This window comes from Peromyscus eremicus, chromosome 12 (genome assembly GCF_949786415.1).
Source record: "Peromyscus eremicus chromosome 12, PerEre_H2_v1, whole genome shotgun sequence".
In the NCBI taxonomy this organism is placed as follows: domain Eukaryota; kingdom Metazoa; phylum Chordata; class Mammalia; order Rodentia; family Cricetidae; genus Peromyscus; species Peromyscus eremicus.
Window position 1 is genome coordinate 60524605 of NC_081428.1, and position 16530 is coordinate 60541134.

At 47.3% G+C, this 16530-nt stretch overlaps 1 protein-coding gene across 2 annotated transcripts in view; it reads right to left on the bottom strand.

Annotated features, from left to right (window-relative positions):
• The window catches only part of Heg1 (heart development protein with EGF like domains 1), a 77943-nt gene that overhangs the window by 13410 nt on the left and 48003 nt on the right, over positions 1-16530 (bottom strand). For both annotated transcript variants that reach the window (XM_059277342.1, XM_059277341.1), the window contains exons 8-12: positions 15352-15410; positions 14938-15098; positions 11195-11329; positions 3435-3477; positions 3080-3117 (exon numbers count right to left, since the gene is read on the bottom strand). In XM_059277342.1, the coding sequence (XP_059133325.1) occupies positions 3080-3117; positions 3435-3477; positions 11195-11329; positions 14938-15098; positions 15352-15410 (436 nt within the window). The remainder of the gene's footprint in view (positions 1-3079; positions 3118-3434; positions 3478-11194; positions 11330-14937; positions 15099-15351; positions 15411-16530) is intronic.

Below are 16530 nucleotides of genomic sequence, written 5' to 3' on the forward strand. Positions count from 1 at the left end.
AGAGAACAAGTGGCTGGCACAGTAGCACCTGCCTGTAATCCCAGCACTTGGAAGGCTGAAGCAGGAGGATTGTGAATTTGAGGCCATCTTAAGTTACAAAGTAAGTTTTAGGCTAGTTTGGGAGATATGTTAGACCATAACTCAATAAACAAATATATATATACACACATACACACACGCATACATAAACACACACATTACATACACACATACATAAATATACACATACATACATACTACATGCATACATGCAAACACACATGAACGAGGGTGCAAAAGGTGAAGCAACCCAAAGCATCAGGGGAGACACGACACACCTGTGCGGAGGACCCAACATGAAGCTCAAGCAACAAAGGAGACGTGAAGTCTAAGAAAACAGCAAAGGACAAGGGACAGATCTGTCAGACATCTGGGGAAGAATTCTGGACAACTGGAGAAGAAGACGGAACGTGGGGGACAAACAGAGACAAAGGTTCCATGGAAAGAAGGATAAGCCAGTGGGAGCCCTGAGCCTTGGGTGTGGGTGGCCTGCGTGTCCTTGGGGACTAAAGCCTTGAGGATGACTCATTTTATCCCCTTTTGAGGGGTATTTTCTAGGAAAAGCAAGGAGTAGAACCTGGGCAAAGCCGGAAAACCAGCAAGAGCCTTTTAAAATGCAGAACACAGATGATGCCTATGCCTGGAATATAGAAACTGGATGACAGCCAGGAATGCAGGAAGGAGAGAACTTCAAGGTCATGCATGTGGCTGGGAAAAGCTGGCTTATCTGTCTCACTGGGGTTGAGAACAGAATGTGCCAAGAAATCTATCTAGAGATATTTCCTGCCTACAGAAAATCGATAGACCAGGCATGGGAGAGCACACCGGTAAACCTAGCACTCGAGAGACAGAGGCAGGATGATGGTGAGTTTGAGGCTAGCCTGGCCTATATACAGTAAGATCACATCTCAAAACTGAAAGAGGAAAACCAAAATCAGCTTGAGTGACAGACCCCAGGATGGGCGGTATAAAACACTGAATGATGAGTCATGGCTTCCTCAGGGGCTTTCATCACCAATGGGGAGACGTCCAGGTGCCCCCAGCTCCGTAACCAACACCCAGGGCTGGGTCCAGACCTCAGATAAAGAGCCAGGTGGCGAGTGTCTCTCAGTGTGTGCTGCTGAAGCATGTACAGCAAGTGTCACTTCACATGTTATCACAAGTCATAACATTTTTATCAGCTACCATAAAATGTTTTATAACACTACCTTAAAGTAGCTATCAAAGTCACCACAGTTTAACGATAAACTGTCAGTATCCGTTCCTGAAGTGGGCTAGAGCCAATAATCGATTCAAGTGTCTGCTGGACATAATGATGGCCACTTGGATAAAAGGGGAAGGGAAAAGTGGTCTCAGGGAACCTGAGAGAAATCCTAGTTATTTTTAAGACCTCCACAAACAAATAGACTTGATGATTTTCTCACCATAAGAGCTGAGAGAGTAACTGGATGCAGGGTATGCATTTCTTAGACAGACAGTAGCAACGGCCAGTCATATAAAAAACAAAACAAAACAAAAAAAAACACCCCAGCAACGGCACATAACCCAGAACATGGACACATGCAATACTCCCTTCCTGAATGACTGCTATTCTGCTGAACACAAAACTAGAAAGATCTGGAACCCAGCACCCAGGAGGATCTCTGTGAGTTCAAGGCCAGCCTGGTTCCAGGACAGCCAGGGCTACATAGAGAGACTTTGTCTCAAAAAAAAAGTTATAAAAAGAAAGATAGGGTAGGGGAGAAAGGCTAAGCTTGACATGTACACTGAAGACATAAAAAGTGGGGCATACAGAGGGAAATGGCAACCGGGGAGTCTTTTTGTTTGTTTTTGCTTTTTTTTCGAGACAGGGTTTCTCTGTGTAGCTTTGGTGCCTGTCTTGGATCTTGCTTTGTAGACCAGGCTGGCCTCGAACTCAGAGATCCACCTGGCTCTGCCTTCTGAGCCCTGGGATTAAAGGCGTGTGTCACCACCGCTGCCTGGCTCACAACTGGGGAGTCTTAGCACACATGAAATAAAATCATGTCTACTTCCAAACTGGTAAACGTAGATATTTACCATTCGCACATTCACCCGTACAACAGGAGGCAAAGCTACCCGAAACTGTCTTAGTTGCTGTTCTTCTTCGTCTACTCTACCATATCCTGTATCACAAATTTTGTTTCATAATTTTGAAGGTAACTTCCATCTTGAAAAACGTCAGTGTAAACCAAGCTAAAATGCCTCCAACTGCAGTTCAGAAGGGACTGGATCACGCTTGCCGCAGCACCGTCAGCCCTGACCATGCTGAGCTTTACTTTGGGGAGTAAGATTCCACCTGGTAGCAGGTGACTTCACAGGCTGGTTCCTGTCCCCGGCTGGCACGCCACTGGAGTCTCCTGACTCTTACGCTCTCTCTTGCTCACTGCAATCTCAGCGGCTTTTCCTCAATCTCGTAACTCTCCTGTGCTGTGATTTCTAGCTCCCTAGCAGTTACCGATTGCAGCCTAGGAACTTCCTGTGTACTTTGCAAACCTAACGCTGTACTTCCCGTCTGATTTTCCTTCCATAATTTGGGCACACCCACTTACAAACTGTACCCCAAACACCATGGATCTGTGGCTGCCCCAAGACTCTAAATGGGTCCTAAATGGTACCCCCCCCCTGCCCCGCATCCGCACCTTCCCCCCACCAGCCCAGCTCTGGGACATCCTTCCTACTCTCACTCCACCCCTGTATCTGCCCAAAGTCTTTCTAAACCTCCCTCCAATTCCATTATTTACAAGAAACACCCCTGAGTAGCTTGGATTCTCCCTCAGGTGTGGGCTCTGCTCCGCGCCTCCCACCGCATGCCTGATTTAGCACGCTCACAGCACAGGCGGAGCTGTGCAGGCCTGTTTGTTTCTTCCTCTAGAATCTGAGCTTGGGAAAGCACTATGCAGGGCGTACTCTGTTTTTCTCACACACCCAGCACAGGACTTAAGCACACAGTGGAGAGGGGAGGAGGCTGTCAGCAGGCCAGGCCCCACCTGGTCACAATTCTCCACTTCGGGATACTTACGGTTTCCACAGTTGAGACCACCAAGGCCGAATGGGCAACTGTAGACAAGAGAGACAAAGGAGACTCACATTCAAATCTCAAAAGCCGTAACAAGGCAATGCATATGAGAAACTTCTTTACTTAGGATAGGTTCCTTATTAGGATGGTCTGTCTGTCTGTTTTGTTATTCTGGGTTGCCCTGGCCATCCTGGAACTCACTCTGTAGACCAGGCTGACCTCGAACTCAGAGATCCGCCTGCCTCTGCCTCCCGAGTGCTGGGATCAAAGATGTGTGCCACCACCATCTGCCTGGATGGCCTGTCTTTCAGAGTAGTTTTTAAAAAACTTCATCAGAAAAAGTGAATAGGGAACTCACCTCATACAGGTTTCGTTTTCAAGCCTATATCCATCTTCACATGCTGAAAGAGAAAAGAAAAATCCATGAGGGTCCACAGGACCAAAACTCACATTGAATTAAACACCCAAAAGTCCACAAGAATATTCCAGAAGCCAAAAGTTTTAAAATTATCTATATCCTGACCTGAACCGTTGTCATCTCAATTCTTAAAGTGATCAAGAAACTCTTCTTGACCTCACTGTGGCTCAGTTCTCCATCAGTAAAAAGAGGGTTATGAGAGAATAGTAATAGTAATGGTTTCTTAGAGGTGGTGATGTATCTTAGCCCTTTTCCATCAGGAGGGAGAAGTGTTGTGGATGACCCTCTGGAACACAGTCCTGGTCGATGCCCGGGTTTTCATAAGTGAATGCCTTACTGTATAATCTGTGCCAGAGATCCTAGATGTTGTGGGAGCCCACAAAGGTTTCCTAGTGAGAGCGGAGCTTGCTTTACACAGCCTCATTAGGGGATGGCTTGACCACGTGCATGGTCACCAGGTGTTTGGGATGGTCTGCACTTGGCTGTGCTGGGTGTGGTGGTGGTGTCTTTTGCTCCACCCCTTGGCATTCCTTTAAAAGCCCTTTAGTAGAGACAGAAGGGGCTGGTGGGTTAGGACCCAAGCCCTCCCGAGCTACCCTGGGTTTCTATCTGTCTCTCTCCTCTCTATATTCCTATCTACGAACTTCTCCCTTCCTCCTCCTCAAGAGTACCCTGGGGGAAGAGAGGGAGCTGGTCTCTCTCAACATGTATCTAGATGTGTCCTAATTTTCACCTTGCCAAGAACAAAGATTTGAACCCTCTGGTGGTAGAGCTCTGGGCCCCCTGGATAGGCTAAGGCCCAGCTCTTCTCCTGGGTCAGCCATTCTCAAGCCTGTCTGATCACAGGATACTTTCAACATTCCAATAATGCAGACAAACACCAGCAATGGTGATGCATGCACGGATGAGAGCAGACAATGAAAAATGGCCCCGGATACAAATTTCCTGCTGCAAGGAATGATAAAAATTTGATTCATGATTAATGCCTGATACACATCACATAAGAGATCAAACCAAAAAAAAAAAAAATCACAGGATGTAGAGCTGCCAACAGGGAGCAGAGAGCAGAGATACAGTAGGAAGAGCTGTGAGTGGCAAAGGCCAGCATGGGCTGGGGATGGGATGGGGGGTCGCAACCCTGCAGGCTGGGACAGGAGGTCTCACAGACTTCCTGTGTTCTGCCATGAGTTTGTGCATTACAGCATTAACTGGGTAGATGTGCTTGATATTTTTCCTCGTTATGTTTTTAATGCTAGAAGCTAAATATCTGTAGCATCCATTTTACTGTCATACATCACCCATTAACTGCCATTAATCGTTTTGTGGAATACAGTTTGAAAAACACTGTTCAAATAACCTGAAACTGATCTCACCACGTCATTAAAGAGCCGTGCATACACAATGGGCTCCACAGACTCACTTTTCCCGAGTGACAGTCTCACGCACTCCGGGCTGTTTACCTTAAGCAGCAGCCACAAGAAAGCCCTCCGGCACCATCTACTGCAGGATGCCATGGACCACGATACCACAGTAACCTCTCAGTGAGCATGGCCAGAGAAACTTCTTGTGGGTCTCAATGCCTCGAAAGATAGGGAGTCTCCTGGACCACCAGGGTGCTTTGCTTTATGCGCTCTGACTCCTCTCAAAGTCATGATCTTGCTGGTTTTGCGTTAGTATCTGAGCTTAGGTCTTGAGTGTATGGTTTACCTCAGCAAATACCCTCGTTGGCTTTCTATATGTTCACTTTCCTTCCAGTCTCGACAAAGCAGCCAGTTTCCCCTTCAGCCTGACTTACCCCTTAACTATGTACATTTGCAGGCCTTCAACTCCGAACTCCTCAGCTTCCCAAGGCTAAGGTCACAGGCATGTGACACTATGCCCATTCCCTTTCTTTTTCCCCCCATACCATACCTAACCAGCCAAATCTGTGATTTTATAATAATAATAATAATAATAATAATAATAATAATAATAATAATAATAATAAAATTCACTTTAGCAGGGTGTGGTGACTTTTAATCCCAGCATTCTAGAGGCAGAGGTAGGTTTTCGTGAGTTTGAGGGCAGCTTGGTCTACATAGCAAGTTCCAGGCCAGCCAGAGCTACATAGTGAGACTCTATCTCAAAAAGAAAATCGTTTTATTGTGAACTCACAAACAAAACATCACTCAGCCACCCACACAAATACACACTTACCCTGCCCCAAATTCTATACATCTAGAATGATGGTGCGGAAGCCACAGGGCTTCGCTTAGGGGTTTTTGTTGTAGTTTTTTTTTGTTTTGTTTTGTTTTGTTTGTTTATTTGAGACAGGGTTTCTCTGTGTAGCCCTGGCTGTCCTGGAACTCACTCTGTAGACCAGGCTGGCCTCAAACTCAGAAATCCACCTGCCTCTGCCTCCCAAGTGCTGGGATTAAAGGTGTGCGCCACCATCATCTGGCTTCTCTTAGAGTTTTACACTTTAACAATAAGTCATGCTTTTTATACACCTATCCACCACAAAAAAGAAAAAAAACTTATAATACAGTTGAAACTAGAAAAATAATTCGCTTTCTATTCTTTTTCAAGACTCACATCCTTTTGCCTCATTCGGATGCTCCTCATTATCTGGTATTATCCTTCTAGGTCTTCTTTCTAAATGTTATACGACACCCACACTTAAAGCTGTTGGCATGTCTACATGTCTACCTTACACGCCATTTTCTTTTCTTTCAGAATTTGGGTGAGCTTGCTTAATATCATACTTTCCAACTCCCTCTCCTTCCCGGAAGTTTCATGCTCTCATTTTACTTTACAGCTGAACTAATGTTCCATTTCATTTCTGTATCTGGGCCACATTTTTATTCTCTATCTGTTGATGGCCATCTAGGTTGGTTTCGTTTCCTCGTAAACAGAGCAGCCATAAACATGGGTGTGTGAACATCTCTCTGGCAGGGCGTGGGGCTCTCCAGGTAGAAGCCAGGAGTGAAACAGCTGCCTCCTGCAGTTCTATTTTTAATCTTTTAGGGAGCTTCCAAACTGACGTATTGATTTGTACCCCCGTCAGCAGGGAGCAGGGGCTCCTGTCCCCACATCTGTGGTCAGATTTGTTGATGTGAGCCATTCTGAGTGGGGTGAGGTGCTATCTCAAACTAGTTTTAATTTGCTTTCCCCTGATGACTACGGATGCTGAGCACTTTTAAAAATAGTTACTGCCGTTTGTGTTTCTTCTTTTGTGAATTACTTGTAATTTACAAGTAAACTTACTTTGTAAATGAATTACATTTCATTCTCCCTGCCCAGGCAGTATGTTTTCAAGTTCATATTTATTTATTTATTTATTTATTTATTTATTTATTTATTTATTTATTTATTTTTACATTTATTTTTACATTTATTTTTACGTGTGTGTGTGTGTGTGTGTGTGTGTGTGTGTGTGTGCAGGTGTGTGCATGTCATGGAGCACAAGTAGAGGTCAGAGAACAACTCTCAGAAGTCAGTTCTTTTCTGTTATTTTGGGGGATGTGGGAATTGAACTCAGGTCATCAGGCCCATGTCCCTGCCCACTGAACCATCCTGCTGGCCCCTTTTTACTATTTAAAAAAATCTTGTTTCTTTATATGAATTTTTTTCCCTTTTTTGTTTTTTTTTTGAGACAGGGTTTCTCTGTGTAGCCTTGGCTGTCCTGAAACTCACTCTATAGACCAGGCTGGCCTTGAATTCAGAGATCCACCTGCTGGGATTAAAAGTATCTGTCTCCACTGCCTGGCTTATTATATGGGTTTTCAATAGGTATTGCAAACCCTTTATTCCACAAGAGAGTGTAATCATATCCTATTTGGAGAGGAGACGAGGCTGTATTACCCCATCTTTGACACCTTGAGTTCTCTGCTGGCCTTAGGAAAACAAGGCCCCCTGTATGGAACAAACAGAATGCTCCCGCCTTTTCCTGGCCTGAGTAGAAAGCTTCACGTCCTCACTCGTACTCCCGCTCCTACTCTGTGTCATGCTCTACAGTGGGACTTTGGGAGTGAGGGAAGCCCCTGAGCGATGATTTCTGACTCAGACTGCGCTCCACGGGGACAGCTCACCTCTCCACCTGCTTTGGCTGATGTCACCTGTATTCTATTCTGAACACTTCTTCCTGAAAACATTTTTCCATCCATCTACACACCCAACGCTCTTCTGCTGGGTGGGAGCTCTCCACTCCTGGCTATCACCCAGTCATGTGCAAGGTCCATCTGTCATCCTGCTCACGCGCTCCAGCTGGTGGCTTGAGCTATTTTCACTTAGCATCAAAAGTGTCCTGACTCCATGATGTCAGCATTTCTTTAATCAGAAGGACATAGGCTGGTGAGGTTGTTCGGTGGGTAAAGACATTTGCTGCCACCAAGTCTGATGGCCTGAGTTTAAGCCCCAAGACCCACATGGTGGAAAGAGAAGCGACTCCATTAATGTGTCCTCTGACCTCCACATGTATGCATTCACAACAAACAAAGGAACAGATATATACACGTAAAATATTTCTTTAAAGGGTGTGTCCATCATTTGTCAAAGACTGAGTGTCCCTGTGTGCCTGGTGTTGCTCTTAGGACTCTTAGGGAAAACCTTGCCAGTAAAGGCCCTCCCAGTTCCTCATCACACATACCCCAGAGGGACTCTGTCCCCGGAGCATTAGGGACAGAACGCATATGGCAAGAATTTGCATATATAGCCTCACCAGGTTTCTGCTACTGCTAAGGGAAAAAGCAAAATCGAGCTTAAAGTACAGGGTGGAGTTTTAATAACTCCTTTGCAGGACACTACGTCAAGACTGACCCTTAGACACATTTGGTGCCCTATGGTCACCTCAGTAGACCCTTGAACCCTTCTTACAACATGCTAAGCCCTATCCTGGACACAATTTTCATTCCGAAGGCACTTGCCATCTGAAGAGATCAAGTCTGTTAGAATCTGGGCAGCGGAGACGGCTCAGTGACTGAGAGTACTTACTGCTAGGCCAGGAGGCAGGAGTCTGGCTCCCAACAACTGTGACTCCCACTTTGGAGGATGTGACCCTCCTCCGGACTCCTATGGTAACTGCACAGATGTAGCACATACACAGACACACAACCACATAAAATTAAAATAACATTTCACCAGGTGTGATGGTGCATGTTTTTAATCCCAGCACTAAGCGGGCAGAGGCAGGCAGAACTCTGTTAAAGACCAGCCAGGACTACATAGTGAGACCCTGTTTTAAAAAACAAATCACCCTCTCCCACCCCCACCCCCAAAACCTTTAAAAATGCTAGTCCTAATCTGATCAGAAGAGGGGTAAAGGTTGCTAGAATTGACGCCTGTCTGATGGAAGGAAGCTAAGAAGCCCAGGAAGGACACATCTTTTAATTGTAAATGTCTGTGCTCCCACACCAATGGCCAGGAGATGTCACTGCTAACCCATCTGACAGAGCCAGAGTCCACAAAACTCCAGAATCCACTCGTTAGAGGCCAGCGACCACTGCTTGAGACACGGCCTCATGGGGCTTTCACAACAAGACCCAAGGCTAGTCAGGGTCTTCCCCGGGCTGTTTCTTAGTCATTACCGGGTAAACGTAGGTTGGTGGCGCCTGCGTCACTTAAAGCACACATACTGAAAATGACCTGAAAAGGATCATGGTGACATATGCCTGGAATCTGGAAGCTGAGGAGACAGGAAGATCATGAGCTTGGGGATGGAGCTACCTATATGCCGAGTTCCAGGTGAGCTCGAGCCACAAAATGAGTCCATTTCTTATCTCTCCCCTCAAGTCTTCTGAAATCTGGCCAAATCTCAGTGTAAACAGAGAGTGAGAAATGTGTATTTTTTTTTTTTCTAAATTGCTGTAATTCAAGCTAGACATTGCCAGGTTTTTATACGGTATACACGCATGCCTCTTACTGTCTCACACAGACATCACTAGACTGTCTTTGCCGTACTTTCAAAGCTACATATAGAACTGAAGTAGACATCCTTCTTATAGAGGTTGTCCCAATGCAACCTCTGACCGAGGTTGCCTAAGAGATAGTTAGGACATTGCTGACTTGGAAGGAGAAAGAAGTGGCCCAAGCCAGTCAGAAGCAAGGGTGGCAGGCAGGGCCCAGCTCCTCTGCACACCCACGGTCCTGCTCACCTTTGTCACAGGCACCATAGCACACCGCACAACACCACAACACACACAGACTTCAGCACCATCACTGTCCCCACACAGCCGAGCTCCAGGCCCCATAAGAAGGGCAGGAAAGCCGATAAGAAGGGGTTAGGCGCTTGATGCAAAGCAACAGTCAGGCTGGCAATGAGAGGCTAGGGACCAATCATGCCAGGCGTGAAGCCCAGCTCGGAAAGAGGGTGTTCTTCTAACTCTGTCACAGGTCCCGTATGGAAGGTTGACGTGGGACCTCAGAATAATTTTCTACCTAAACCTAACACCGTCAGAAGCACTTTCAAGATGAAAGTACTGCCTCAAATATGTTTCTATATTCTTTTGATGAGATGAGTCCTCTAAGGGGAAGTCCTGACTCAAGTGGCATGTCACCTTGCCCTTATATGTGGTTTTTCTCTAGGATCCCAGTACATCTGTCCCCAGCAAGGTGCTGGTGGAGCAGGAAATCTGTGCCATCCGCATTGTAACTGGAGATGGTGCTCTGTGAAAAAATAGCCTCTATACTGTCATCCTTGCTGACCATCACAGACTGCAGCAGTCTTCGGAGCCAGGGAACACGGCACTCTGGATCTGAATAAAACTGACTTTATTTGATCACACTCATTGAGTGTGGTCTTTGTCTCAAATGGAGTGAATGTCTTCGGCTTCTTCTAAAAGACTGGCAGAATGAGGCCGGAGAGATGGCTCAGAGGTTAAGAGCACGGGCTGCTCTTCCAGAGGTCCTGAGTTCAATTCCCAGCAACCACATGGTGGCTCACAATCATCTATAATGGGATCTGATGCCCTCTTCTGGCCTGCAGGCACACATGCAGAGCACTCATACATAAATCATAAATAAATAAACTTTAAAAAAAAAAAAAGGCTGGCAGAATTAGATTTCTACTCTCCAACACACCAAGAAATCTTTAAAATGTTAACCCATCAAATCAACAACAACCCAGATAAATGCCAGAGCACGTGCCCACGGGCGACAGAGAACAGCTTTAGACACAGCTTCCTGTCATTCTCAGGGTAGCTACTGAAGTATCACCACACTCATTTCAAAGAAGAGGAAACAGGCTCAGAGAAACGAAGTGCCTGCTTAATATGAAACCTAACTGCTGAGGCGGAGTGTGGCTCTGACCGGTGTCCCGGTGTCCTGGGCATCAGTGAGTACACTCACTACTGAGCCACAGTGACCCCTGAAAGACCCAGCTCTGTGTCTGTTATTTTCACCTTTAGTGATTAGCAGGTAACAGACAGAGCTTTGGGGATAAAAACAATTTTTCTAACTTCTTCCAACTGGAAGGGAGGGAGGGGAAGGGGCCCTTGTGATAGCTTCCATTCTCTTTCCTTTTGAATAGGCCTGGCGGGACCAGCATGCACCGGGAGATACATGCAGGGAGATACTGTATCCATTCCTGCTGCGAGCCAAATAGCGAGAGCCCGTTATCCTCAGTTTAGAAGTGTCACACCCAGCGCAGAGACCTGCCAGCATGGCAGGCGCTGCACCTGCCTATCCCAGGAAGGCATCTGGGGCTGCTGGGGACCCGTGGCTACCTCGGCAAGAGTGATCCATCTTGTTGAACTTAAAGTAGCCGGACTTGCACTGACACAGGGCGACGCCATCCAGGTCGGTGCAGACGGAGGTCTCTCTGTCGCACTCCGGGCTCTTCCGCTTGCACAAGCTGCCCGCTAGGATGCGAAGAAAACAAGACGGTGAAACCAAACCCAAACCTCTCCTCCACACCTTACGAGGCACACACTCGTCATTTCGAGAGGCCGAGAGTCTCCGTGGAGCCGTATGCCTCTCAGAGGCCCCGCACAGCCAGCCTCTGCCACTTGCTTCCTGGGCACCGCCGGCAAATAAATACTCACAAGCATTCCCTATGCAGAAACCAAAGTGAGGAAGCGGAGGGCACTGCCCAGCCTACAAACGCAGCCTCGGTGGTGTATTCTGTACCTTCACGTTAAAGGATTGGGCGTAGGGGCAGGTAGGGGCGCTGGAACAAACCCAGAAAATGTGACCACGTTCTTAGGGAAGTTGAGAGCTTGGACCAAAACCAACCTGTTCTGGCCAGACCAGTCTCAAGTGGAAGCATGTCTGGGCTCTGTGTGTCCATCCTCAGAGCCCAAGACCACTCCTTGTGTTAGGGCCTTTGCCCCCAACGCCTTTTACAGGGTTTATCACAGGGCCAGGTTTGAATGGTAATCCGACTCTCCGGGGCTGGCAGGAAACTGTTTGTCTGGCTGTCTTCCCACTACAGTGGGGATTCCTTGAGGTTCATTCAGCACTGGGTCTTCAGCACAGAGACCAGCCAGTGAGCATGTGCCGGGGTGGGGCTGGGGTCAGGTGTCCTACCCATCAGGCACCACACCATCACCGGAAGAAACAGAAGCAGGCAAGGAAGGAGGCCAGCTTTAAGGCCGCTTCCCTGTTCGTTTGTGGGCTTTATTCACCTCATGGACGATGAAGAGTCAGTTTATTAGTATCAAAAAGTATCCACTGCTGGGCACATAGTCCTTTGAGGTTTTATACAGCAAACGCTATGAAGGATACAATTTACCACCCAAGGTAAGCAAAGAGGCACATGTAAATGGGTGCATAGAAAGAGCAGAACTATGAAACCAACTCGATAGTGACTAATAACTTATCTACACATGTACAAGGTAAATAAGACAGATGTGTGCTGTTGCTGTTGGGGGTCAACAGCAAGTTCAACATGGGAAGACAACTTCCATTAGACAGGCAGCGTGTGCGTTGTACGATCAAGAGGAGGCGTCAATTTTGTAGGCATAGTCTCCCCTCTTCTATCTCAAAGAAAAGACCCCAAGCTCTTCGGAAGGTTCCTGTTATTAACACTGCAAAATTAACCCTTGCCTGGGCAAGTTCTGGTGATGGAGGCTGATGCCAGCGCTTGACAGCCCTGGTGGAATTCCCAGCATCCACCCCTTTTGAGAGTCCTGAGAACTGAGGCCGGGAGACTGCCGGGTCCCAGCGGGGTGAGTTAGGGTACAGCTTCAATTCTCCGTGCTGAACTTCCTGCCTTTATCAGCGGAAGCTGACGTGTTAAATCTGGGTTCCTTTGTTTATTGTAAAAAGTTTGTATTTAAGGGGAAACTTTTAAACGGAAAAAAAAAAAAATCTCTCCAGGCAACCTGCAAAGCCGGCACCAGAGAAGACCTGTCTCCACAACCTCCTCTCAGCCGACTTCTTTGAAGGCTCTGCCCGTCATCTAGGTAGCAGAGAGCAGCGTCTGCAGGATAAAGCATTGCCCAGGCCATCCTAGCCTGGGAACTGCCCGGTCTCATTTTCTGGAAGTCAACGTTAAGTTTTCCTTCCATCCCCTCCACTGATCTGGACTGCTAGCAAAAATATTCCTTGTCATGCCCAAGCGACCATTTCCTGCCCAGCATCAGATTCCTGTTTGAACAGGGAGGGCAGGTCCTGGCCCTGCAGCGGAGGAGCTGTTTCCCTCAGCCTTCTCAAAGGACATTTTCACAAAGCCACCCAACAGGACCTTGCAGAGCCTTACTTAAATCGATCCCTGGTTATGTGAGTCTTCAGTGTTCACAATTCCCATGGTCTTTCCTGGGCATAGCATCCATCCAAACAGACAATGGGCGCTCACACGAGTCTAAGGCTAAGGCATTCCACGGGGGATTTCCACAGTCTCTGAACCTCGGGAGACCATGAGAACTTAAGTGCTTTGAAAGGAGGAAGGTGGACATTCAGTGGACTGAAGGGAGAAAACCATGCTTGCCGGTGGCAATGTCCAGAGCAGCCTCGCCGCCCAGATGCTGGAAATCCAGGTGTGTAGCACCTGCTGGTCTAGCCTACCTCTCTAGTTCCAGAAAAATTACCAAGAGACAGGGCTGGACCTGTCTTGACCAACCCTAGAAAAGGTCTGGAGGGAAACCAGGGATGGGAGCCCCATGTTGGCTAATGTGCCCGGCTGTCTTTATTCTCGAGATTGGGAAGGAGCAGTGGGGACAGTCTCAAGGTGACCACACGGGGGCAGTCCAAACAAGGCAGCGGAGTGAGCAGGCACAGCCAGGAACAGGCTCTTGCAAAGCCTCATAATCCGGCCACTTGACCTGCAAAGCACAGATGCACGTGCAGGCACAAGAGAAGCACCCTGGCTCAACACTGACCACACAAACTGCAGCCCAGAAACGGTTAGCAAACTGAAGGGGACCTACCTACTGGGAGAAAAAAAATGGTACCCTTGAGTCCTTGGCAAGAGAAACAAAACCCTAAAGCCAGAGAGCCTCAAAGTTTCCAGCCCATTATAACAGGGCATGAACTTTGAAACAAAACACTCCAACTCTACTACGTTTAGTCCACTTCCCCCCAATCACTAAGCAGACAACCCCCAACAGCTTATCTAACAATGAAAAGTTAAGTGCCAGCTCCCAAGCTCTGTGGCACACTTGCTCATGCAAAGAAAGGCCCTGGACCAGCAGTTACAAAATCCTGACCTACTGGGAATATCCTAGACCAGCCACCGGATATGGCACCAAAACCCGATACCTTCAATTTATGTCTAACATCTGGATGCCAGATGGGGAGGCTTAGCCTAGGCTCTCTTTCCTTTGCCAGCCCTCAGCCAACGGTACAACAAACTAACCAGAGTCCGCTTTGATCACTTACAATGCGCCAACAGGGACTAGCTCTCTTTGCCTAGAGGCATTTGTGATTCCAGCCAGTCTTCCTCTCCCAGATGTAAAACCATCCCCACGAGATGCAAGTGTGCCTCCAAGATTTGTCTCTAATCACCTTCTTCGTTGGCCTTACCCTAAGACAGGGCAAGAGCTCCGACAAAATAGACAAGAACCAGGGAAGGGAGAGCCTCATCACAGCATTCCTGGGAGCATCCTGCTGTGCATTTTTTATGTTTTTAATGTTTTATGATAGGAAACAAACAAAAGACAGGTAATACGGCACATGGGTCTCTGTTTTTTTCTTAGTAATCACCATATGAAGTTTGCTGGATCATTGACAAGTCTACACACTCTGTACATCACTTTCTGTCTCCCTAGAAAACAGGAGTAATATCTTTTGGTTCCATTAGTTCTCACTCTGGCACTGTATAGAAGAAACAGAAGGAACAGGACACCAAGCACTAGATGCCCAAAGGCCGTGCGCAGACAGAACAGTGTGCATCTGAGTGTCATGAAGGTCTGTGCTTCAGACATTCTAAAGGTAAGTAAGCTCTGTGAAGGAGCTTTCCTGAGCCTGAGCCCTGAAGACCTCCCGTTTCTCTCCAGTCTATGTGAGTCCTAGAGGAATCTCTCCTTACCTCTAAAGATCCGCCTCTGAGACCCCAAGAGCTGGCAAACTTCCGCAGAGGACCTGCAGGAGTTGACATATTTCTGGATCCCGTCAGCCAGGTCAAACAGTGTCACATTGGAGGCCAGGGCAAAAGTGGATTGTAGTGAGATCACCACTGTACTGGGCTCTCTGTAGGCAAAGTTAGTAAAACCTTAACTGACCAAAAGTGACATGTGGGTCCCAGCCAAGTTTGCAAAATAAATGTTACTGCCATTTTCCAGTGAAAGAATAGGAAAGCATGAAGGTCCCGTGACCTTCCCCTGGGTTACCCAGTGGATTAGTCATAAAACAGAGACTGGCTTTATTTTGATCACCCATGTGGTAACAGCCCACCCCCCACTCCATAGCCCAGTTCACAAGCAATAGAAATTCCGTTTCTTACCTAGACACAGCAACTGTAGATCGGATATAACCAGGCAACGTTGAAAAACACAAGTTTAACTAAAACGAAGAACAGGGCTGTCAGACAAACACACCTGACCCAAGAAGCGATTTCCTATTTTCAGAATAAAACAGGTGGTTTCTAGCCATCAAGTTATCAGCAGGCAGCTTTACCCAAAGCAGTGTGTGCGGCCTTGTGTTCCCCGCCTGAAGATCTTTCTGTTGTTCCCCGAGAACAGAGGGAACAGGGCAGATAGTGGGGGGAAGCTTGGCAGGAAATGGTGTTCAGAGCAGCACCCTCAGAAACAAAACATCTTCAAAGGAGAGGAGATCCAGGGTCTCAAAAAAACCAGGCAACTGTTTATTTGGACTCTGCATAGTGAACAAGCTCGCTCAAAAGGCTCAGCTCCTCTCGGCTCCCCAGGTCTGATGGGCCCCCCAGGCTCCTCATAATCTACAATGAGTTGACCTAACTCAAAGACAGGTTTTCCTCAGAAAGGCTCTCTGTGGGAAATTACATGGCGTGGGTCAAGAGCTCTTTTGTTGAGACTAAATGAAGAGCTGTGTGTTTGCCTTGTGCCCCAGAGAGAGCAGAAAGACTCGCAGCCATAGAAAGCATTGTGCCTGCCTCCTTAGCAGCTCTCCGCAGCCAAGCTGGAAATCCTTTTTATGGAGCAGAGAGTCTCGATATCTCATCCCAGGCAGACCCACCACCGGTCTTCTAAGTCAGCGTTCAGAGCCCTCTGACTTGGGAAGATGGGGTCAAGCATGGAATGTTATCGAATGGGTGCAGGTAGGTCTGTAAGTCATTACATTCTAGTCTAAGAGCAATGGTTATTATTGGTGCTTTATTATTAACCTTTTATCCAGGTATGAACAGGATGCCGTCTTGGGAAGGCCCACGCTAGTGGCTTTCCCGATGGCTGCTTAACTCTTCATGTTAGTTGGGGTCAGGTATGTCATGGTTCAGTGTGTTGTATGGTGATATTGGACCAAACAAACAAACAAGAAATACTTAGTTGCTTGGTACAGTGTTACATGAAGGGCTGCTCTTTTGCACAGGGCTCTAACCCCTGCACTATGTTAGAGGAAAACATCTACCTGCAGAACAACCAGGAGGCAGCTACGGTACATCAGCGAGTCTGCTTTTGGCTAGAGCGGTCATGCCTCTGCCCTTGCA